This window comes from Heterodontus francisci, chromosome 5 (genome assembly GCF_036365525.1).
Source record: "Heterodontus francisci isolate sHetFra1 chromosome 5, sHetFra1.hap1, whole genome shotgun sequence".
Lineage (NCBI taxonomy): Eukaryota > Metazoa > Chordata > Chondrichthyes > Heterodontiformes > Heterodontidae > Heterodontus > Heterodontus francisci.
This window is the reverse complement of record NC_090375.1, coordinates 16,592,070-16,617,285: the sequence shown is the minus strand read 5'-3', so window position 1 is coordinate 16,617,285 and position 25,216 is coordinate 16,592,070. Positions and strand designations below refer to the sequence as shown.

The window sequence follows — 25,216 nt, the reverse complement described above, 5'->3', positions numbered from 1 at the left end:
ATATTGGATAGGACACACATCACATGGAAGGGAATTAAACAAGCATTTGAAAAAGAAGAATATTTTATTAAACTAATTGGCAAAAAGAACTGGAGTTGGGAGGGCGGGGAGATGAGGAGAGTTTTTTTTTTACGCAGCGAGTTTTTATGATCTGGGATGCACTACCTGAAAGGTGTGGTGGTAGCAGATTCAATAGTAACTTTCAAAAGGGAATTGGATATAACTTTGAAAATGAAAAACCTGCAGGGCTATGGGGAAAGAGCAGGGGGAGTGGGATTAAGTGGATAGCTCTTTCCACGAGCCGGCAAAGGCGAGATGGGCCGAATGGCCTCCTTCTGCACTGCAAGATTCTGTAATTCTATGAAATATTAACAAAAATGCTGAATAATGCATCACAAAAAGCTGACTGACTATTCAGTGAGAAAGCGTTGAAATCCAAATTGAGCACTGAGCACTTAAAACTGTCATGTGGGGCAATTATCGGGATATGAAAGAGTCACAACTGCAGCAGAACTGAACTCTGCTTAAACAGCAGAAGTGTAATCAGCAATGCAACCAGCTCTAAATATTCCAGCAGAGAAATCAAATCACAAAACCATCACTGTTACTCCCTTCAAAAAATTATAAATGCCTTTAGATGCTTTAACTCAGATACGCACAATTCTTTGGTCTCTCTTGTCTCTGCACTTTGAAAATGCTCCACAAATTGACAAACACACACCCTTTATTTTCAACCAAGGCATTCACAAACCTTTATTTAAAAAAAAATGTTTGCCCAGCAACTCCCAATGGAACAATTTGAGTCATTGCATCTGGAGAGTATCATTTGAGTTATGCAGGTGTAAAATAACATGACAAAAAAAAACCCTAATAATAAAAGACACAGAGAAAAATCAAGTCTGAATCACCAACAAGAAGCATTTAATATTTTTAGCATCCACTTCCAGGAGCGTGACAAGTGGAAGTGTTGACCAGGTATTGTATCAACCTCATAATTAACAGGGGCAGTTCTGTTCACCATCACACAACAGCAGATTCACCAGAACAGCGGGTTAAAAGCTCATTTTCATACAACTCCTACCTTCTCTCATGTTCCCTCCTGCCCAATTCTTTTTAACTTTCTATTTGTGTTGTCATTGTATTTCAACATCTGCTCACCTTATCCTCTTTCTCTTCGCCGTATCATATTCCTTCTCTGTTTTATGTTCTATTTTTTGATGTACGCCCTGAATCGAAATCCAATTTGAGCCAGGAAGCCAGTGAAATTGATGTGAGAATTCAGAGACAATCTACCCACAAAGCAAAATACCTCAGGGCACTGGTGTAAGAATTCATCTTACTTTTGGCATGTATTTGAAGAAGTGCTGTCTGTGTCCAGCAGAGACAAGCAGAATGGTCAAATGCCATGATCGATGTTTTTGTCACATGGGGATAAATACTGGCACAGAAAAAGGGTCCGAAAGTATTGGAATCTCAGATCGGAGTCAGAGGTTGTGGGTTCAGGTCCTACGCCACAGATTTGAGTGCATTATCTAGGCTAACATTTAGTGCAGCACTGCGCCATCTTTCAGATGAGATATTAAACCAAAGCCCTGACGAATTTTATTCTTCTGTCACCGAGAGCGCTGGCTGACGAAAACAATGGCGGCCCGCATGTGCGAGTCGCTCGCCACCATGTCGCCCGATCTACCGCCTGACGGCTCAGGATAATACGCCAGTCAGCATAACACGCCAGTCACATGGAGGGGGCAGGCTGTGCGATGCTGGCAATGGTGTCAGCTGCCTGTGCACAGGCACCGACGCCATTTTTAAAGGGCAGCCAGCCCTGCTGCTAAATTTAAATATTTAAAACCGTATCCCCCCCCAGTATACCACAATAAAAAATATTGCCCCTTCCCCCACCCCAATAACTCTTACAGATAATAGTTGCCCTCTTCCTCTCCCCACAAAAGACTTTCATCCAAGACTTGACCTTCCCGCCCCCCCAAACTGTTCAAAGTGCAGAGATCACCCCTTCGCCCTGTCCCCTACAGTAGTAATGCACATTTGACCCCGTATCCCCCCCCTACCCGCTACACTGAAAAGCCTAAGTATCCCCCTTTCCCACCTCTGTGGCGCTTGCTTTTCCTGGATGGGAAAGTGAAGACACGTGAGTGCCGGCCGATGCTCGGAAGATCCCAGGCAGCAGCTAACATCACTGACAATTTTATTTAAATGTATTCATTTTCTCAATTTACATATTCAAAGTCAGGTCCCTTGGCCCAGCGGCAGGGGGGCCGCCACGCAGCCTCGATACCGCTGGGAAGATCAGGCGCGGCACTCGTGGCTTCGGGCTCCACGGCTGACTGCTGCTGGTACATTCTTCCGGAATCCCCTCTCCCCCCCCCCCCCCACCCCAACCACCATGTATCCTGACGTCGGGACCTCAACAAAATGCAGCCCACAATGTGAAGAAGAGTCAATGTTGATCCTTCAACTAACCTCACTGAAAATAATGATCTGGTCATCATCACTGTGTTGTGGGAGCTAAGTGCAAAATGGCTGCTACATTTTCCTACATTACAATGGTGACTACACTACCTTTCGTTAGCTGTAAGGTGCTTTCGGTCATCCTAAGGTTGTGAAAGGTGCTATATAAATGCTCTCTGTTAAACATAGGAAGAGGAGAAAGCTATTCAGCTCCTCGAGCCTGATGCATCAATCAATTAGAGCATGACTGATCAGTACCTCTTCTTCATTTGCTCACCTTTTCTCCGTATCTCTTACTATCCCAATCTAACAAAAATCTATCAATCTCAGTTTTGAAATTTTCAATTGACCCCCAGCCTCAACAGCTTTTTGACTGAGTTTTCTAGATCTCCTCTACCCATTGCATGATCAATTGCTTCCTGACATTACCCCTGTACAGCCTGGCTTGAATTTTAAGGTTATCCCTTGTTGTTACTATCCACCCCACCAATGCCCAGCAACTACCCTGGACACCTCCCTTTAGGAAGGTTGTGAAGGCTGTAGAGAGGATGAAAAGAAGATTTACGAGAATGGTTCCAGAAATGAGGGACTTTAGATGTGTGAATAATTGGGAGAAGCTGGGGTTGTTCGCCCGAGAGAAGAGAAGGTTCAGAGAAGGTCTGATAGAGGTGTTCAACATCATGAGGGGTCTGGACAGAGTAGAAAGGGAGAAACTGTTCCCTTTGGGTTGAGAACCAGAGGGCAGCAATTGAAGATGATTGGCAAAAGTACCAGAGATAACATGAGGAAAATCTTTTTTACACAGCGAGTGGTTCGGATCTGGAACTCACTGCCTGTGGTGCAGGCAGATTCAATCCTGGCTTTCAAAGGGGAATTGGATAATTATCTGAAAATAAAAAATTTGCAGAGCTATGGGGCAAGGGCAGGGGTGTGACACTAGGTGAGTTGCTCTTACAGAGAGCCAGCATGGACACGACAGGCCAAATGGCCTCCTTTGGTGCTGTGACCATTCTCTGATTCTATACCTTCTGAAATGGCCTATCAAGCCACCCAGTTGTACATGGATGGGCAATAAATACTGGTCTTGACAACAACACCCACATCCTATGAATGAATAAAAATTGCCAACATTTTGTTTTAATCCATCAAAGGAAAGCAGAATAGCAGCTTTTAATTGGAACAAATAATCTGCCCTTTCTTTCTGCAAATTCTGTGATTTGAGACCAGAGACGATGTTAAATGTGGCATCATGCCAATGGCCTGACGCTTTACCTTGTGTTGTACAGGGAGTGGAGGAAGAGCCAAGATTCCTCTTGTCCAACACACAATAACACAGTGTTTATTCCTTGTAGGTTCCACACCCCACTTTCTGGCATCAATCCAAAATGTGTAGAATCATATGATGATATAACACAGAAGGAGGCCATCGGGCCTATTGTGCCTGTGCTGGTTCTCTGAAGGAGATATCCAGTTAGTTCCACTACCCCCGTTCTTTCCTCATAGCCCTGAATATTTTTACCCTCCAATTTCCGTTTGAAAGTTGTTATTGAAGTTGCTTCCATAGTCCTTTCAGGCAGTGCATTCCCGATCACAACAACTCATAGAAAGCATGGAAAAGTTATGGCACAGAAAGAGGCCATTCAGCCATTCGTGTCTGCACCGGCTGACAAAACTAGCCACCCAATCTAATCCCACCTTCCAGCACCTGATCCATAGCCTTGCAGGTTACAGCACGTCAGGTTCAGGTCCAGGTACCTTTTAAATGAGTTGAGGGTTTCTGCCTCCACCACCGATCCGGGCAGTGAATTCCAGACACCCACCACCCTCTGGGTGAAAGAGCTTTTCCTCATGTCCCTGTGTAAAAGAAATTCTCCTCATCTCTCTGGCTCTTTTGCCTCTTACATTAAATCTGTGTCCTCTGGTTACCAATCTATCTATCAGTGGAAAAGTTTCTCCTTACTCTAGCAAAACCCTTCATGATTTTGAATACCTCTATTAAATCTCTCCTTAACCTTCTCTGCTGTAAGGAGAACAACCCTAGCTTCTCCAGTCTCTCCACATAATTGAAGTTCCTCATCCTTTGTTCTCGTAAATCTCCCCTGCACTCTCTCCAAGGCCTTGACATCCTTCTGAAAGTGTGGTTCCCAGATTTGGATGCAATAATTCAGCTGGGGCTTATGTAATGATTTATAACGTTTTAGCACACCTTCCTTGCTTTTGTACTCCATGCCTATATACGGTTTTATGAATGCTGGACTTTGTAAGATGATTATGTTTTAAAAATTATGGTTTTTAAAAGTTAAGATGGAGTCCGGAAGGTCAAGTGACTTCACGTCCACTCTCTTAAAGGACAAGACAGATCAAAGACTTTTTTTTTATAGAAAAGAGACTGCAGGGGGTAACACCTAAAGAACAATGGGTTTCACCGTCCCAGACTTTCAGGTTGTAAACAAAGGGGTCAGTGATTCTGAGATGCAAATGTACCAAGCAGCTGTTAACACCTGGGAACAATGGAAGGCCCAGGTGGCTCTGTGAAACCAGATTTCTGGACTTTGCATATTGGAATAGGACAATAAGCTACTAACTTTTGAGTCCAGCTAAATTTAACAGTTTTTCTGAAAGCAGACAGACTGTAAGAAAGGACACCAATGGTTGCAGCCTCAAGGCAGGCTGTGAGAAGGGAACCCAATAGTTGCAGCTCAAGAGCAGGCTGTAAGGAAGACAACCAGTGGTTGTAGCCGAGAGAGAGAGAGAGAGAGAGAGGGAGAGGGACACCTGCTCTCGGAAGCCTGATACAGTAAAAGGCTGTGAAGTCTTCAACCTGTTTTGAAAGTTGAAGTTTATGGGGAAGTAAAAGACCAACAGGATCACCAGGAATCGCCTTATTCACAGACATCCAGGTCAGAAGTGCTCAGAGAAGTGAGCGAAGAGGACATTGATTTTTGAGAAGGTCTGGGAAATCCAACTCATTGCAACTGGGAGGAGTTTGGGACTTTTAACCACAAAGATTTCGCCATCTAAAAGGTCACATAAGTAACATATAAATGTGGTGTGAGGTTTTCAAGTCTTTTAATAAGTAAAGAAAATAACTTTTTGTAATCTGGGATATCAGCAACTTACAAAATACTATTTAGTTCATGAGAATTTCTTTTAGTTTTGTTGTTATCATAAAAGCCTTTAAGCGTGCAATCTTTAAATTGGTCTCGGGGTTCATATCTCGTATTTTAACGTTGAGATCAGAACAGAGAACCTCAGACTCTAACGGTATGCTGTTCTAGGTTTGATTAGTCTGTGTAGGAATGATCTTATATTGTGCCAGTGTATTTAAAACTGATTGCTGTGGCTTTGTTATTTTGTTAACACGAGATTAATCTTGTGTAACATCCATTTTTGCCAGATAAGGATTTATACCCCTCTTCTGCTGCTGCCTTCCTCGACTGCTATGAGACAAGAGGTAACAGTCATCCGTCAGCACATTGAAGATGTCGCTGGGAAATGGGGCATGCTGATGGATGGCACAGGCACAGTCTGCTTTAATGATTTGACAGCTGCCTGCTGCAAGGAAGGCCATTGGAACGTCATTCTAGTTAGTTGCATGGAGAGTTTTAGCCATAGGATTTATGAGAATCTATTGCATTACATATTGTTCAGTGAATTCTCAAGGCATTTCGTCCCTGGCAGTGACTTGTAGCACATGTTCAGAAAGACAGGGCTTAAGTAGAATTGTAGAATTGTAAAATCATACATCACAGAAGGAGGCCATTTGGCCCATCATGCCGGTTCTGGCTCTTTGAAAGAGCAATCCAATTAGTCCCACCCCTCCTGCTTTTTTCCCTGCAAATTTCTTTTTAAGTACATATGCTATTCCCTATTGAATCTGCTTCCACCACCCCACCCCCCCCCCCCTCCCCCTTTCAGGCAGTGCATTCCAGATCATAATGTTAATAAGTTTCTCTTCACCGCCCCTCTGGCTCTTTAGCGAATTATCGTAAATCTGTGTCCTCTGGTTCCTAACCCTCATACCAGAGGAAATAGTTTCTAATAGGAATTAAATTAATCTGTTCTTCATCTTTTTCATCTTTTTCATCTGACTGGAAGTGCGGGTGTCACGGCAGGGGAGAATATTAGTGATTTATGTTCCCCATTTTACTTGCAACTTGTGCTGTAGTTATCTATCAGCTACTATTGACAGCATCCCAAAGTTCAGCAACAGAGCTGTAAGGTAAATGAAGGCTACGGGGAAAGAGCAGGGGGGGAATGGGAAGAGCCGGGACAGGCATGATGGGCCAAATGGCCTCCTTCTTTGCTGTGACTGGGCAGTTGGAAGCATTAGATCATGTGATGGATACACTCCTGGGGGTTTCAGTTGGCTTTGGTAACCCTAGCTGCTGAGCTATCCGTTAAGGCCACCTGACAGTGCCGAACTCTCACTGTAGAGCTGGTTTCACCTTATCCCAACCAGCAGGAAAGAGCTGCTATCACAAAATGAGGTTGCAATTTGAGACTTTAGCCCTTCATGCAGGAGTTTCCATCCTGCAAATGATCAAAAGGCTCAGAGATCACCTTTGTAAAGGAGCTGTGTGGCTGAAGTGTCTTGACCTGTTGGTGTTGTCTATTATTCTTATGGTTTTACAGCTCTTGAGTGTTTCCTATAGCCAGTCAGATCATGACACTAAGTTTTCATTGTCCTTGAAGCTCTAAAAAGAGTTTTATCGTTGTCAATATTTCAGTTGAATGGTTTAAGAAAGAAAATAAAAACTTGCATTTATATAGAGCCTTTCATGACCACAGGATGTCTCTACAGCCAATAAAATAGTATTGAAGTGTAATCACGGTTATAATGTAGGAAACATGGCAATCAATTTGCGCACAGTAAGCTCCCACAAACAGCAATGTGACAATGACCAGAGAATCTACTCCAATGTTAGTTGAGGGATTAATATTGGCCAGGAGACCAGGGAGAACTCCCCTGCTCTTCTTTGAATAGTGCCATGCGAACTTTTACATCCACCTGAGAGGGCAGGTGGCGTGTAAGTCTCATCTGAAAGGCAGCACCTCTGACAGTGTAGCATTCTCCCAGTACTGCATTGGGAGTGTTAGTCTACATTATGTGCTTAAATCTCTGGTTCATCACATATTAAGGTCAATTTAGCAGCCCATTGCTTTGGGGAAACGATAACCAGATTAAACTGAAGTCAGTTTCTTAACCTAAACATTCTTCCTTTTAACTGCACTGCTGTGGCATCATGGGAGCTGAAGAGCAGGGGGCAAGGCTGCCAAGGGCAATTGAGCCCCAGGACGGAAGGCTCTAGCTGGCATTGTGGGAATGGCTCTCTGATTTTGGGCCCAGTGGTGATAAGAGGCAACACCCTCCGCAGGGAGGGCAAAACCCTGGGCATCAGGAGGGCACACGGAAGAGGAAAGAGGGGCAGGATGGCAATGGAGGCCAAACCCTCAAAGCAAAATCTACTGCCGAAGGCAGAGCTACCTGGAGAACGCTGAGACCCAGTGCTGTGGGAGACTGCGACTCTCCAGGCAGATGGTCACAGACATCTGTGATCTCATCGCCAAAGACCTCACACCTCGCAGTACTGGTCACTGTGCCCTGCCAGCCGCCATCAAAGTCACTGTGGCCTTGAACGTCTTCACCTCTGGCTCCTTCCAAGGATCAGCTGTGGACCTTAGTGGCATCTCAAAAACAGCTGCACACCACTGCATCTTGCAGGTCACTGATGCCCTCTTTGTCAGAGCTGGAAAGCACATTCATGTAATGACAGACGTGGTCTCGTGGGGACAGAGGGCATTGGGTTTCGTCTTATATTGCTGGATTCCCTCAGATGCAGGACATTATTGATTGCACCCATGTGGCCATCAAGGCACCCAGCAACCAGCCAGTAAGATCTATCAACAGGAAGGACTTCCACTCCATCATTGTCCAACTGGACTCTGACCACAACCAGAGCTCCCTCCATGTGTGCGCTCACTTTCCAGGCAGCTGCCATGATGCCTTCATCCTCCACCAATCCAGGCTGCCTCAGATCTTCACTCCAACCTCCAAAGTGCCTGGATGCATCCTGGGAGACTTAAAGAGATGGCTGCTGACACCTCTACAGGAGCCCCAGACAGGGCACAGAGGTGATACAACCAAAGCCACCTGTTCAGCAGGATACCCGTTGGGCTTCTGAAGATGCGAATCCAGTGCCTGGACCGGTCAGGTGGTGCCCACCAGTATTCTCCTGCAAGGATCTCGCTCATTGTGGTGGTCTGCTCTGCTCTCCATAACACAACCCTCTAGAGAGGTGTGGACCTTGAGGACAATGAGGCTCTAGAAGGAGACAGCTCATTGAGGGAGGAGCAGGAGGAGAGAGGAGGAGGAGGAGTTGAAGTTGGAGGGAGATGACACTGAACAGAGAGATGCCCTGCTGCACAACAAGATGGCCTCCTCCTGCCGTTCTTTTGGAAGAGGACCTCCCTCCTTTCCCTCATGACCTCCAGCATTAGATCCAGGCCAGCATCGATGAAGTGAGGGTCTGCCCTGCCCTGGGCATCAGGTCTCTGGCTCTCCTGTGACATCTCGCTTCCCTCTGATGCAGTGGAAGGATTTGGCACAAACCACAGATCTCTCTCAGGACAATCAGCAGCCTCAGTGATGGCTGCCATGGGGAGTCTCAATGAGTCCCACACTTCATCTGACCCATCTCGGTTCCCACTCCCACTAGCTCTAATTGTATAGGAAACCCTTCTCCATATCAATTTTAAGGACTCGCACCCCTGTGAAAATCTGAACTTTAATCAGTTTCTGACCCAACAACAAACCCAGCTCTCGCTTCCTGCGTCTGTGGTGAAAATTAGGCCCTTAGAATGATGCCACACAGAAAGAGGCCATTCACCCGTCGAGTCTGTGCCTGCTCTCTGCAAGAGCAATTCAACTAGTCACACTCCTCACCCTTTCCCTGTAGCTGTACAAACTTTTTATCTTCAGGTGTTTATCCAGTTCCTTTTTGAACGCCACGATTGAATCTGCCTCCACCACAGGCGGTGCATTCCAGATCCTAACCAGTGTTGTCTCTAAGCTGTGTGTGTGCACGGCTGGGCATTAATCTTAAAGGGACGGTGCATGCAACAAGTCGGCCATGCACAGCAAACAGCAATTAGAGGGAACATTAATCCTAACCACTTGCTGCGTAAACAAAATTTTCCTTGTGTCACCTTTGCTTCTTTTGCCAGTCGCCTTTAAAGCTTTGGTTACGTTTCTGTCACTGGAAACAGGTTACCCTTATTTACTGTATCAAAACCCTTCACCATTTTGAACACCTTGGAATATGGAATCTTTATACATAATTAGCATAAAAAACAATGGAAAGAGGATGATGGATAGTCAGAAGAAACGTACCAAATGGAGAGTGGCAGATTAATGTAGAATATTGTAACCCTGCACAAAGAACTGTTAAAGGAAAAAGGATAAAATAGTGAAAAGTAATTGGCAGTGGTTGAATAATAAGGAATTTATCAGAAGGTGCTATAGCCTGTGCCAGTTTGGAACAGCTAATATTTCCCACAGTACAGTGTGTTGTTAGTAGCTGTACAATGGAGCATAGTGTTGTAAACTGGTCAGTGAAACAATGGGTGTTACTGTAGCAAGTAACTGATTCCTTCTCTGTTACTGGGATGACACATCGCCAGAGTTTAAGGACAGATAGGGGTTGTGATAAATACTTAGTACGTGACCTGGAGCCAGAACCTCAATGGAAGAATCAAATATTTGGTCTGTAACCAGAACTGTTGCCTGCCCCATTGCCACAATGCATATCATTGTGGATCCACTCATGAATAGCCTCAATAATGTACATGTAGCTATTCATAGAACAGACCATTCATTTACATCTACAGACGAAGGGACTGTTAAAATTTGGGATTTCAGACTTTGTTGCGACAGGGAACTTGCTCTAATGCAATATTTATTTTTAAATAACTATTGAGCTAAATGTAGGTTGGGTAAAGCACCTTCTGTTAGCCTTCTCATGAAACCAAACTATCTTGTTCAAAACCAGAGTCTTGATGAGCAGAGATTGGGCATATTAATTATTTGATCTATTCTGTGCTCCACAATTGTTTGCTTAATACTTAGTTGTATGTACTGTTGTTGAATTACGTTCTGCTTCATTATGATGCCTCTTTTTTTTCTCCAGACTAACCTTTTGGGAACGGTTTTAGCGATAACTGGAAATATCCTTATCAGTATTTCACTAAATATACAGGTACAGTAACATTCTCTGGTTTGAACTTATTTCACTTGTTTTCTGTCTTCCTTCTGCAAAGCATGTCACCTCCAACTGGCGTGACTGTATCTGGTCCCGAATTGAGGTTGGGAGCAAATTATGTGTAGGGTTGCCAACTGGCTGGCTGTATTCCTGGAGGTTTTATCACATGACCTCCCCCGATTGAACCCCCGAGCTTCCGCATTTGGTCCATCCTCTGGGCTCACTGTCTTCTCCTGGCCGATTGAATAGGGAGCAGGCTCTTTGCTAACCAACTGGATTAATTTTGAATGTTAGTGAAACAGCCTTCCACCTGCACCCCCTCCCCCCCCCCCCCCACACACATTTCCAATAATTTAATTAATAAACAAAAGTGTTCAAAGAAAATGAAAACAAAACTTCTGCCTGGGTGTTTGTTCTTCCAGGTTTTCTCACAGGAATATCCTGGATATTAATCTACAAGCTCTGGCGACTCCAAAGGCAATCCTGCAATTTTTATTTCCTTTTCAAGTATATATTCAGTTCACTTTTGAAAGTCATCACTGGATGTGCTTCCACAACCTTTCCAGTCCTCTACTACTTTATTCCACAATCATTGTATCATGAGGGGTGTGGACAGAGTAAATGGGAAGAAATTGTTCCCGTTGACGGAAGGGTCCAGAACCAGAGGACATCGATTTAAGGTGATTGGCAAAAGAAGCAACGGCGACATTAGGAAAAACTTTTCTTAAGCAGCAAGTGGTTAGGATCTGGAATGCACTACCTGAGAGTGTGGTGGAGGCAGATTCAATCATGGCTTTCAAAAGGCAATTGGACAATTATCTGAAGAGAAAACATTTGCAGGGCTTCAGGGAAAAGACGAGTGAGTGGGACGAGCTGAGTTGCTCTTACAGAGAGCTGGCATGTACACGATGGGCCGAAAGGCCTCCTTCTGTGCTGTAACCACTCTGTGATTGTACTATCCATGGGTGGCATTCTGGGAAAGAATGTACCACATGGGAAAAATACACTTACATGCAATCTTCAATGAAATGCTTAAGGTGCTAAGTAACTGTTCCTGAGAACACGAAAATTGAATTTTTAACATTTGATCTACAAGATTGAGTTTTCAACTGGATAGCTTCCATTTAGTATTAATTGATAGATTGTTGGAAACCAAATGACTTTTAAAATTCTCTCCAGATTTCAACTCTTCCAAACACTGCATTCACATTAATTTCTGTACTCTCCTGCTTTCTATCAATCACGAAGAGTGCTGACCTCAATTGACACACCAGCTCCCAATGCACTGAGTTTTAGAATTCTCATTATCATTTGCAAATCTCTCCAAGGCCTTGCCCTATCTCTATAACCTCCTCACCATCTTTGTTCCAGTTCTTTACTCCTGCGGGCCCACTGTGCATCCCTCTTTCATTATTGTACCATCAGTGACAGAGTCTCCAGCTATCATGACTCTTAATGGCAGAATTCTCTTTCTAAAAGATTAAATACTGAAGGAATATTATAAAAAATGATATCGAGACACTGGAGAAGGTGCAAAAAGGTTTACAATGATTATACCAGGTTATATCTGTCAGGCAAGGCTGAACAGGCTGGGGGCTCTTTTCTCTAGAAAAGAGAAGGCTGAGGGGTGACCTGATAAAGGTCTTTAAGATCATGAAAGAGTTCGATAGGGTAGATGTAGAGAACCTGTTTCCACCTGTGGGTGAGACCAAAACTAACGGCCGTCAATATAAGATAGTCTCGCTCCACAGATGCTGCCAAACCTGCTGAGTATTTCCAGCTCATTCCGCTCTCATTTCAGAGTTCCGGCGTCAGCAGTATTTTGCTCTTACATTAGCCTGGGCCTCTGGATCATTAGATTAGATTAGAGATACAGCACTGCAACAGGCCCTTCGGCCCACCGAGTCTGTGCCGACCATCAACCACCCATTTATACTAATCCTACACTAATCCCATATTCCCACCACATCCCCACCTGTCCCTATATTTCCCTACCACCTACCTATACTAGTGACAATTTATAATAGCCAATTTACCTATCAACCTGCAAGTCTTTTGGCTTGTGGGAGGAAACCGGAGCACCCGGAGAAAACCCACGCAGACACAGGGAGAACTTGCAAACTCCACACAGGCAGTACCCGGAATCGAACCCGGGTCGCTGGAGCTGTGAGGCTGCGGTGCTAACCACTGCGCCACTGTGCCTCCCCTAGCTCAGCGCCCTGTTAACATCTCTAAGAATTTTATATGTTTCAATGAGATCACCTCTCATTTTTCTAAATTCCAGAGAGTATAGGGCCCGTCTACTCAATTGTTTGGAATAACATTGCTTCAGTTCCATTCTTATATATGTTCTTCAAGTAATTTTCCTCAAATTAAGCTATTTCAAAAACAAATAAAATTAAGTCACAAAGCAGATTCAAAAATAATCTGTCAGAATCCAACGCTCTGTGAGATAATGGAAGCTAGTTGTGGCATGTAAATAGCCAGGATATGGGTGGGACAGTGTATGAATGACAATGTTTGTTGCGGAGATTGGCCTGAACATATTGTCTATTTGTTTCCCTGTCTGGGTGCGGCCACATTAGACCAGTTTGTTTGTCAATGTATTAATATGAATGAATAGGCGGAGTGGAATTTGATTCCAAATTCTCCTAGATTCTAGCTGCTGTTTCTTAAGACTAGCAGAAGTGATTTGTGCCCTTTTCCTTTGAGCAGATGGCAGCCTATTCAATATTAGGGTTTTGCTTTGGCAGAGGCAGCTACTGCCCCCTTGATCGTACATTTATACATTCAGATATGCAATTATCAGCAAGGTAGAAGGTATGTTAGCATTCGTTACAATGGGATTAGCGTATAAGAGTAAAGAAGTCTTACTACAATTATACAAGACATTAGTGAGGTCACACGTGGAGTCCTGTGTGCAGTTTTGGTCTCCTGACCTAAGGAAGGACGGTCTTGCCCTAGAGGGAATGCAACAAAGGTTCACTAGACTGGTTCCTCGGCTGAGGAGATTGTCCTACGAGGAGAGATTGAATAGACTAGACCTATATTCCCTGGAGTTTAGAAGAATGAGAGGTGATCTAATTGAAACATGTAATATTCTTAAGGGGATTGGCAGGGTAGACGCTGAAAATATTTCCCCCAGCTGGGGAATGTGGAACACAGGGTCACAGTCTCACAATAAAGGGTCGGCCATTTAGGACTGAGCTGAAGAGAAATTTCTTCACTCAGAGGGTTGTGGATCTTTACAATTGTCTACCGCAGTCATTGAATATATTCAAGACAGAGGTCGATAGATGTTTGGGTACTAAAGAAATTAAGGGATAGGGGATAGTGAAGGAAGGTGGAGTCGAGGTAGAAGGTGGAGTCGAGGTAGATGTTGCGCCATGATCTTGTGGAGTTGCGGAGCAGGCTCGAGGGGCTGAATAGCCTCTCCTGCTTTTGTTTCTTGTGTTCTTCTGCCATGGAGCAGCAATTGTGAGAACTAATCATGATTTCCTGCACAGTGGATTCCAGATCACATCTGTGTTGCCATACGTCACCTCCTTATTACAGACCGGTCATTATCCTTCGCCCTGAGGCTGGGAGGGAATATCAGCACAATAGTATTGGCTGGGCCATTCCACCTGATCCTGTGTGAATCCCGCTAGGAGAGTCAGGTTAAAATTAGCCCCCTTGGATTCTGTTCCATTTTATCATCCTCTTTCCCCATTTCAGACATGCCTTACCCTCCACATATTCTCTCTCTCTCTCTCTGTCTTTGTTTCATCAATATCTTTAATTTCTTGTACTATGTTTCTTCCCATCATCTCATATCAATGAAGAATGACTTGCATTTATATAGCGCCTTTCACAACCTCAGGATGTGCCAAACGCTTTACAGCCAATGATGTAATTTTAAAGTGTAGTCATTGTGATAATGTAGGAATTGGGCCAGCCAATTTGTGCACAGCAAGATCCCACAAACAGCAATGTGATAATGACCAAATAATCTGTTTTTTAGTTGAGTTGTTTATGGAATGACCTTTTGTCACAACTGGGAAGAGCCTGGACGAGGGGGGGGGGGGGGATGGGAGGGCAGAGAAAACAGTCAGGATAGTAAGGAATAAATTCCTTGGGGCTGACAAAAGGTCATCGACCTGCAAGGTTAACTCTGTTTCTCACTCCACAGACGTTACCAGACCTGCTGAGTATTTTCCAGCATTTTCTCTATTTATTGCATCCGTTATTTTCTTCGATGAGAACTTCCTATTGAAATTCGCAAAACGTTTTACTCGTTGGGTTCTGGTTCATTACAGATTATATCAAGTGGAAGGAGAGTCATTAATAACTTTATACATGTTAGTATCACTAAATATTGAGAACCTTTTACTTTTCAATGAGTTCATGAATTGCCCCAACCAGAATCTGGAGAGTTTAAGCCTTCTTTTCTCAGATCAGGCTACTTTTGTAGAACACTTGGGTCCAGGCAGCTTCAGATTGCAGAGTAGTGACGGAAGTCAATAAGCTTCATTTCGTCAGGGTTTAAAGGGATCTTCATAGGGAGCCTTAAAAGACACTAACACAGGTTTTCTCTAACAGATAAGCCTGCCATGGACTTCAGTTCCTGCAGTATTGTAGCCCAAAACAGTTTGGCTCGTGGAGGGGCCCAAGATACGAGAAAAGGCTTTCATCAAATTCCCCATAAGCAACATGTTTTTTGGGGCTTCCATTGACGGTTGTGATGTGATCGGAACAGTGCGAGATGTTTGATTTATTAGCTTTTTTTAATCAGTAATCGACTATATACATTAAAGTAAGACACAAGTAAAATGATGCCTTGTCATTTGACGATCTGTTGCTTTAGTCAGAGTCAGAAAGCAGACAGGAGCAGCGATTGTGTCTGGCAGGCGAGTGGGAGTGGTTCAGAGGGTTAATGATTTCAAAATGCATCCCTATCCTGTGTTCACTGCTTTGCTGTTGGACGAAGTTCTGAAAAATGTAATTGCTTTAAAAATTAACATGTTGACAAAGTTTTCTATTGGACGCTTGAAAATAAATGTTTAGCTGAATGTTTTCTCAGGGCAGAAACAGTCTTTAATTTGCCAACAGTCTCGTTGCTTATACGCTAAACATCTTGATGGTGGTAATAATGTGTTTTATTGATAGTAATCCCAAAACTTTGTTTCCTTCATCACAGAAATATACGCATGTCCGACTATTATGTCGAGAAAGCCGAACACCATACTACAAGAGCAAGCTGTGGTGCTGTGGAATCCTCTTGATGGGAATAGGTGAGCTGGGGAACTTTGCAGCCTATGGATTTGCCCCAGCTACTCTGGTCGCTCCATTGGGATGTGTGTCTGTTATTGGTAAGGATGATCTGCAGCATATTCTGGAGGAATATTTAAATCCCCCCATTGTATCCTTCAAGGTTTATATTGGAGTGCAGTGATGGATATACAGTGAAACAAGGGCAATGAGAGATGGGTAATAAATGTTGGCCATGCCAGTGACACTCACAGCTCAATGAATAAAAACCCCTGGTCCTGCAGAGACGTGCAAACAACAGCTAACTGTAAAATAAGGGCACTTCATGACAGTCCCAAATATCAGACCATGCACAGCCTTCAATATAACAAATCCTATTTACTTTGTGTATTTTACACCTTAAAATCTGGGATAGTGCATCTTCTCTAAGGTGATGAGCACAGTGCTCCAAATGAAATCTGACCAGTGCTCTGTGTGACTGCCACAATACATTTATATTTGAAACTGTTTGTGGCAAACCCCGATATTCCAACTGCTTTTCCATCATTTTCTGAGCAGGCTTTTAATGACTTGTTTTTTAAAATCTATTTCTGTATCAGGCCACCTCAGTTCCTTTACCCACTTTCCTATCCCATAGAACCTCCATTTAGGGTACCTTCACTGCTACATCTTGTACTTCGACCTCGATAGTCTCCTCTTGCTGTCTCAGTGAGCTTCACTCCCAACATATGTGATTACTGGGCAACTTGTAGTGAGCCCAGGGTCCAATCAAAACTCTTTGTCAAGGCATTACAATCCTGCACCATTTCCTGGAGTTACAACATGGGAGAATAAATTTTCCCTCAACCTGTGGAGAGTGGGGTTAAAGCATTGGATTATATCTGGTTTTCTCAGAGTCTTTAGCTCAGTCCCAGACTCTATGCAACAGATTGGCTAAACCACTCCACCCACCCGCCTACCCTGGGAGTGACTTTGTAGTTTGCGTTTTGGGATCAGTTATTGGTGGCACCGTGGACCTTCTTAAAATACGATAAGGACGGCTGAAGTTGCTGGCCTAGGTGTCCATAGATTTCAGTGTGCTGCACTGGTAATTCATGGGTTGAAGACGATCATTCAAAATCACATTATCTTTCTCTTTATGCTCAATATAACGCAGCTTCTTAGGTTGTTTTTAATTGTCAACAATTTATTTATATGGCGCCTTTAACATAATAAAACATGCTCAAGTCACCTCACAGGATCGTTATCAAACAAAATAAGGTGATATTAGGGCAGATGACCAAAAGCTTCTTCAAAGTGATAAGTTTTAAGGAGCTTCTCAAAGAAGGAGAGAAGCAGAGAGGTTTATGAAAAGAACTCCAGTGCCTGGGTCCCAGGCGGCTGAAGGAACAGCAGCCAATGGCGGAGCGATTAAAACCGGGGATGCGCAAGAGGCCAGAATTGGAGGAGTGCAGAGATCTTGGAGGGTTATAGGGCTGGAGGAGTTTACAGAGATAAGGAGGATGCGAGGCCATGGAGGGATTTGAAAACAAGGATAAGAAACAAGGTTGGGACTTGTTTAAAAGAAATTAGCAGGAGAAATAGATCAAGCACAAGTCTGAGTGGTGGTGGAGGCTGGGGTGAAATTGGGCCTAGTCTAAATAAGCTGGGTGAGTTGACGGCGCCTGCCTCCACTGGCAACTTGCAGGACTACAATTTAGGACCTCAGGTAAGCACTGGATTTGCGGGAGGAAGAGACAGGAGTGGGGATGAGTACTCCTGCTTAGGGTTCCCAACTCTCAATGAATGCATTCCTGGAGGTTTCATGACGTGGCCTCCTGCCTCTAATTGAACAAATTTCCATTCCGTCCCAATTTCCAATACTTTTATACCTAATAAACAAAAGTGTTTATAAAAAATAAAAAAAAATATGCTTCAATGATTTTATTTTCCTCTTGGGTGTTTGTGCACTGTGGTCTCCAGGAGATTAATCTTTAATTCCTGGGGACTCCAGGGCAATCCTGGAGGGTTAGCAACCTTACATCTGCCCCTGGTGGCCAGTTGCCAGGCTGTACCTAGGGAAGGTGAAGCCTAGCAGAGCAGGCCCCTAAAACAGGGGAGCACAACAGGATTAAACTTCTGCCTAGAATCTATGAGTGGAACACAAGGTAACTTAAAGGGGAAGTAACAAACCTCTAATTAGTGGCATGAAATAATTTTGTAAATGTAATACTGTTCATATAATTGTCGGAAAAATCCTAATAATTCTGATAAATGTTCTCCTACAGTTATACAATTGGATAAATACTTGAAAATATTACAGGTTATGGGAAAATGACAGGGGGAGTGGGACTAATTGGATAGCTGTTTCAAAGAGCCAGCACAGGCATGATGGACCAAATGGCCTCCTTTTGTGCTGCATGATTCTAATTATACTTTTTATAATGGAAAGTAATGATACTACAAAAGTAACAGTGTCTTTATTGGGAGTTGAAGAGACACCTGTACATAATGCCATTTGGAAAATACATCTCCCTAGTTTTAGCACCCATAACATGTTGAGTCAAGCATGTTAGAGAGGTGCCGATTGCAGGCAGAGGCTTTTCTAAGACAATGGGAGAAAGTCCACGGAGCCAGTTATTCATACCAGTTTTTTCGTTGGCCCCAAAACAGCATTGACAGAGGACTGAAACTAGAACACCTACCAAGATTGTCAGCCATGGCTTTGTGGTAGAAGGTTGTGGGTTTAACGCTAGAACGCAAGAAATAGGAGCGGGAGTAGACCATATGGCCCATTGAGCCTGCTTCGCCATTCAATACGATCATAGCTGATCTTTTGGGCTTCACCACTACTTAAGTGTCACTCAGAGACCTGTGCACCAAATCCAGACTGGCACTGTCTTGCCCTCACAAGTGGCTGTAAAAGATCCCATGGCACCATTTCGAAGAAGAACAGGGGAGCTAACCCTGGTTTCCTGGCTGATATTTATCTCTCAATCATTCATTCATTGGTGTTATCTTCTTCCCAGAAGGTTGACTGCCTTGGATCTCCACCTCTGTATGTCCTGTGCTGGCCCTACACATTCTGCAGAGGTCAACTGCATCCAGTCACTTATATCTGTCATCCATTTTCTCTCAATCAGCATTGCCAAAAAAAAACAGATTATCTGGTCATTATCACATTGCTGTTTGCGGGATCTTGTTGTGCATAAATTGGCTGCCAAGTTTCCTACCACAGTGACTACACTGCAGAAGTACTTCATTGGATGTCAGACACTTTGGGATGTCTTGAGGTCATGAAAGACATGAGCCTGGAGGTTCTGCTTGGTTGCGTTTGGTTTTTGGTGCAAAGGTACAAATGATCTCAGAATTTTAAGCACAATTTGCATTCAGTGCAACTTGAATTTCTGCCGGCTTTGTAATAGTTTTAAAAACATTGCACTCGAAGCAGGCCCCGCCCACAAAATTGGCCTTGCCCCTGGAGTGAATTCATCACAATTGGGAGTTTTATTAATCGCACTAGTTTGCGGCCTTCAAGGAAGCTTTACAAATTAAACTGGTTCTTTTGAGCACAAGGACACTAATAGACATGGTTTGACAAGGTTTTAAATGACATTTTTGTTTCAATTTACTAAGAAAATTATTAATGTGCCTCCATGTTAAAAACAATTGCATTTATATAGCATCTTTCACAACCACTGGATGTCTCAAAGTCCTTTATGGCCAATGAAGTACTTTTGAAGTTGTAATGCAGGAAACACGGCAGTCAATTTACACACAGAAAACTCCCACACATTGGGCTGGATTTTATTTGCGTGCCACACTCTGCGTCGGCTCGCTTTGAATTCGCTGGCCTCCCAACACGGAAGTGCCTCCGCGATATTAAGCGCGAGGGCTGATTTAAATAGGGGCGGCTGCCCCCGATGACCCATCCCCGACAACAGGGTCCAGTGACACTGCGTAGGCGCCTGTGCCATTTTTAAAGGGCTTCAACCCCTTCAGTTACATTTTTAAATTTAAATGTCTCTGGGAAATGAAAATAAATTTTAATTTCAACTCTAAATCCTGTCTTCCACCTCCCAATGGGTAATTTATATATTAATTACCCTCTCCCCCCACATAATAAACTTTTATTAATATCCCTGACTTTCCCCCCCCCTGAAATTTGTTCCCTTTGACCTGCAACCCCTTCCCACCATCCCCACATCCAATAAAAATTGTTTTCCCGCTCCCCCACCCCTCCCGCCCTGAAAATTTTATTCCTCCTCCCTCTCCACCAGGTTCTTGCCTCGGAACTCCAGATGGAGTTCTGAAGATGCCTGAGGTGTGTTCAGCGGCCGTAAAATCGGCCTGGGATGGCCTCCGCCTGCAGGTAAGTTAATTTAAATCTCATTATTGTTCATTTAAATATTTAGATGAAGGCCCCACTGCTTGGTGGTGGGGGAGGGGGGAAGGCACTGAGGTCCCCCCCGTTGCCAGTAATCTCAACGTTGGGGGTCGAGGCGGTCCTCTCCCTGCTGAATTTTACGGGCCCCCCACCCCCTGCCGTGATTCATGGCGTCGAGGGGCTGGTAAAATTCAGCCCCACAATGTTATAATAGAAACATAGAAACATAGAAAATAGGAGCAGGAGTAGGCCATTCGGCCCTTCGAGCCTGCTCCGCCATTCATTATGATCATGGCGGATCATCCAACTCAGTAACCTGTTCCCGCTTTCGCCCCATATCCTTTGATCCCTTTCACCCCAAGAGCTATATCTAACTCCTTCTTGAAAACATACAATGTTTTGGCCTCAACTGCTTTCTGTGGTAGTGAATTCCACAGGTTCACCACTCTCTGGGTGAAGAAATTTCTCTTCATCTCAGTCCTGAAAGGTTTACCCCGTATCCTTAGACTATGACCCCTGGTTCTGGACTCCCCCACCATCGGGAACATCCTTCCTGCATCTACCCTGTCAAGTCCTATTAGAATTTTATAGGTTTCTATGAGATCCTCCCTCACTCTTCTGAACTTCGAATATAATCCTAACCGACTCAATCTCTCCTCATACGTCAGTCCTGCCATCCCAGGAATCAGTCTGGTAAACCTTCGCTGCACTCCCTCTATGGCAAGAACATCCTTCCTCAGATAAGGAGACCAAAACTGTACACAATATTCCAGGTGTGGCCTCACCAAGGCCCTGTATAATTGCAGCAAGACAAGCCTGCTTCTGTACTCGAATCCTCTTGCTATGAAGGCCAACATACCATTTGCCTTTTTTACCGCCTTTGCACCTGCATACTTACCTTCAGCAACTGGTGTATGAGAACACCCAGGTCTTGCTGCATATTCTCCTCTTTCAGTTTATAGCCATTCAAATAATAATCTGCCTTCCTGTTTTTGCTACCAAAGTGGATAACCTCACATTTATCCACATTATACTGCATCTGCCATGCATCAGCCACTCACTCAACTTGTCCAAATCACCCTGAAGCCTCTCTGCATCCTCCTCACAACTCACCCTCCCACCCAGTTTTGTGTCATCTGCAAATTTGGAGATAATACATTTAGTTCCCTCATCTAAATCATTAATATATATTGGGAATAGCTGGGGTCCTCGCACCGATCCCTGCCGTACCCCACTAGTCACTGCCTGCCATTCGGAAAAAGACCCATTTATCCCTACTCTTTGTTTCCTGTCTGCCAACCAATTTTCTATCCATCGCAATACACTATCCCCAACCCCATACGTTTTAATTTTACACGCTAATCTCTTGTCTGGGACTTTGTCGAAAGCCTTCTGAAAGTCCAAATAAACCACATCCACTGGGTCCCCTCATCAACTCTACTAGTTACATCCTCGAAGAATTCTAGTAGATTTGTCAAGCACAGTTTCTCTTTCGTAAATCCATGTTGACTGTGTCCGATTCTACCACTGTTCTCCAAGTGCTCTTCCATTTTTTATTCTACTCTAGAATTTTCCCCACTACTGACGTCTGGCTGACTGGTCTATAATTCCCTGTTTTCTCTCTACCTCCCTTTTTAAATAGTGGGGTTACATTAGCTACCCTCCAATTTGTAGGAACTGTTCCAGAGTCTATAGAATCTTGGAAGATGACCACCAATGCATCCACTGTTTCTAGGGCCACTTCCTTAAGTACTCTGGGATGCATACTAACAGGCCCTGGGGATTTATCGGCCTTCAATCCTATCAATTTCCCCAACACCATTTCTCTACTAATACTGATTTCTTTCAATTCCTCTCTCTCACTAAGCCCTGTGTTCCCCAACATTTCTGGTATGATATTTGTGTCCTCCTTTGTGAAGACAGAACCAAAGTATGCATTTAGTTGGTCAGCCATTTCTTTATTCCCCATAATAAATTCCCCTATTTCTGACTGTAAGGGACCTACATTTGCCTTCACCAATCTTTTTCTCTTCACATACCTGACCACATAATCTGATTTTGATGGATGGATGAATATTGGCCAGGACAGTGAGGAGAACTCTCTTACTCTATGAAATAGTGCCATTGGATTTTTTTTTTTACATACAACTGAAAGAGCACACAAAGACTCAATTTAACACCGCATTTGAAACCAGCACCTCTGCCAGTGCGGCATTCCCTTTGTACTAAACTGGAGTGTCAATCTTCATTTTTTATTAGTGTTCTAGTCCTGGAGTGGGACTTGAATTTACAACCTTCTGAATTAAAGATGAGAGTGGTAGCTGCCAAGCCATGACTGACACCTAGAAAAGAGTTTTATATAGTTTTTTTAAAAGTGCATTTTTTTCATTTTAAAACCTGCTTACTCAGGTGATGGATTGACACTGATTACAAATGTTTTTTGTGGTAAACCTATTTTCAGCTGTTTCAGCCAAACTTCACCTGCTGCACCGATGTAACTTTTCCAGATTGTGACCTGAAACACAGGCTGGGCACATAAACGACATTTACCATCAACACTTATGGTGCCAGAGTGGGAGTGAACTGTGAGAAGATTCCGGGCCACAGTTTTAATTTAATTCAATTTTCTGAGTAAAATAGCCGTTTATTTTTTGTTAAATGACTTGGGTCAAACCGATTGCTTGAAGATGAGATTAACTTTATTTTATTGAATTATCGAGTTAATAACTGCTGCTCCAAATTAAATTGAAAAGCACTTTGCTAAGGTGGTTGCTATGGTGACGTTGAATTTGGGAGCTGAAGACACAGGTTAAGCAGTGTTATTGCACACATATTGCTCCCTAATCTATGCTGCTGATTTATTTTTTGTTCATGGATTAACTCAAGCAAACAGCTTGAAAAGAGGCAGTAACAGTAACACTGGATGTTCTTGCCAGGGATATATAAAAAAGACATATAATATATATTCATATAATGTGGCTTTCATTTATTACCAATTACTAGTAAAACTGTGTGACTTGCTGGACCATTTCAGGAGAGAGTTAAGAGTCAATTGAAAGAAAAATGGACTTATTTTTATATAGGCAGCTTCAGCGACCTCAGGATGTGCTTTTGCAGTGTAGTCACTATTTTAATGTAGTAATACTGGTGTAGATGTGGAGTCACATGTAGACCAGACTGGGTAAGGACGGCAGTTTTCCTTCCCTAAAGGACATGAGTGAATCAGTTGAGTTTTTACGACAATCTGCCAGCTTGTAGAATCATGGAAAGTTTAAGGCACAGAAAGAGGTCACTGGGCCCATCGTGTCTGTGCCGGATGAAAAACAATCCACATATTCTAATCCCACCTTCCAGAATTTAGTCTGTAACCCTGCAGATTACGGCACTTGAATTGCATATCCAGACCCCTTTTGAATGAGTTGAGCGTTTCTGCCTCAGCTACCCTTTCAGGCAGTGAGTTCCAGACCCCCACCACCCTCTGGGTGAAAACGTTTTTCCTCATCTCCCCTTTAATTTTTCTACCAATCATTTTAAATCTATGGCCCCTCGTCACTGATCTCTCTGCTAAGGTGAATAGGCCCTTCACCTCCACTCTATCCAGGCCCCTCAAAATTTTGTACATTTCAATCAAATCTCCCCTCAGCTTTCTCTGTTCCAAGGAGAACAACCCCAGCCTATCCAATCTTTCCTCATAGCTGCATTTTTCCAGTCCTGCCAACATCCTCGTAAATTACCTCTGTACCCTCTCTAGTGCAATTACATCCTTTCTGTAATGAGGTGACCAGAACTGCACACAGTACTCAAGTTGTGGCCTAATCAATGAGTTGTACAGTTCCAGCATAACCTCCCTGTTCTTTTATTCTATACCTCGGCTAATAAAGGAAAGGATTCCATGTGCCTTCTTAACCACCCTATCGACCTGTCCTGCTGCCTTCAGGTATCTGTGGACATTCACTGCAAGGTCCCTCACTTCCTCTACACTTCTCAGTATTTTCCCATTAATCGTGTATTCCTTTGCCTTGTTTGACCTCCCCAAATGCATCATCTCACACTTCTCCAAGTTGAATTCCATTTGCCACTTTTCTGCCCATCTGACCAGACCATCAATATCTTCCTGCAGCCTATAGCTATCCTCCTCGCTATCTACCACATGGCCAACCTTTGTGTCATCTGCAAACATCTTGATCATGCCCCCTACATTTACGTCCAAATCTTTAATATATACCACAAACAGCAGGGGACCCAGAACTGAGCCCTGCGGAACACCACTGGAAACAGCTCTCCAGTTGCGAAAACACCTGTCAACAATTACCCTTTGTTTCCTGCCACAGAGCCAATTTTGTATCCACCTTGCTGCATTTCCCTTGATCCCATGGGATTTTTTTTTAACCAGTCTGCCATGTGGGACCTTGTCAAAAGCCTTGTCAAAATTCATGTAGACCACATCAACTGCATTACCGTCAACTATCTTCCTTGTTACTTCTTCAAAAAATTCGGTCAAGTTGGTCAAACAAGATCTTCCCTTAACAAATCGTGCTGACTATCCTTGATTAACCTTTGCCTTTCTAATGGAGAGTTTATCTCTCAGAATAGATTCCAATAATTTGCCCACTACTGAGGTTAGACTGACTGGTCTGTAATTATTTGGTCTATCCCTCATTCCTTTTTTAAGCAGAGGTACAACGTTAGCAGTTCTTCAATCCTCCGGAACCACACCTGTATCCAGTGAGGACTGGAAAATGATGGTCAGACCGTCTGCTATTTCCTCTCTTGCTTCTTTTAACAACCTAGGGCCCTGATTTATCAACTTTCAAGGATGCTAATCCCATTAATACTTCCTCTCTCCCTATGTTTATCACATCCAATTCTT

The 25,216-nt window shown here is 43.6% G+C and overlaps 1 protein-coding gene across 1 annotated transcript in view; it reads left to right on the top strand.

Annotated features, from left to right (window-relative positions):
- LOC137369755 (NIPA-like protein 2) overlaps window positions 1-25,216 on the top strand; it is a 110,741-nt gene that overhangs the window by 14,916 nt on the left and 70,609 nt on the right. Inside the window, exons 2-3 of the mRNA XM_068031158.1 lie at window positions 10,659-10,727; window positions 15,910-16,081. Coding sequence (XP_067887259.1) covers window positions 10,659-10,727; window positions 15,910-16,081 — 241 coding nt within the window. The remainder of the gene's footprint in view (window positions 1-10,658; window positions 10,728-15,909; window positions 16,082-25,216) is intronic.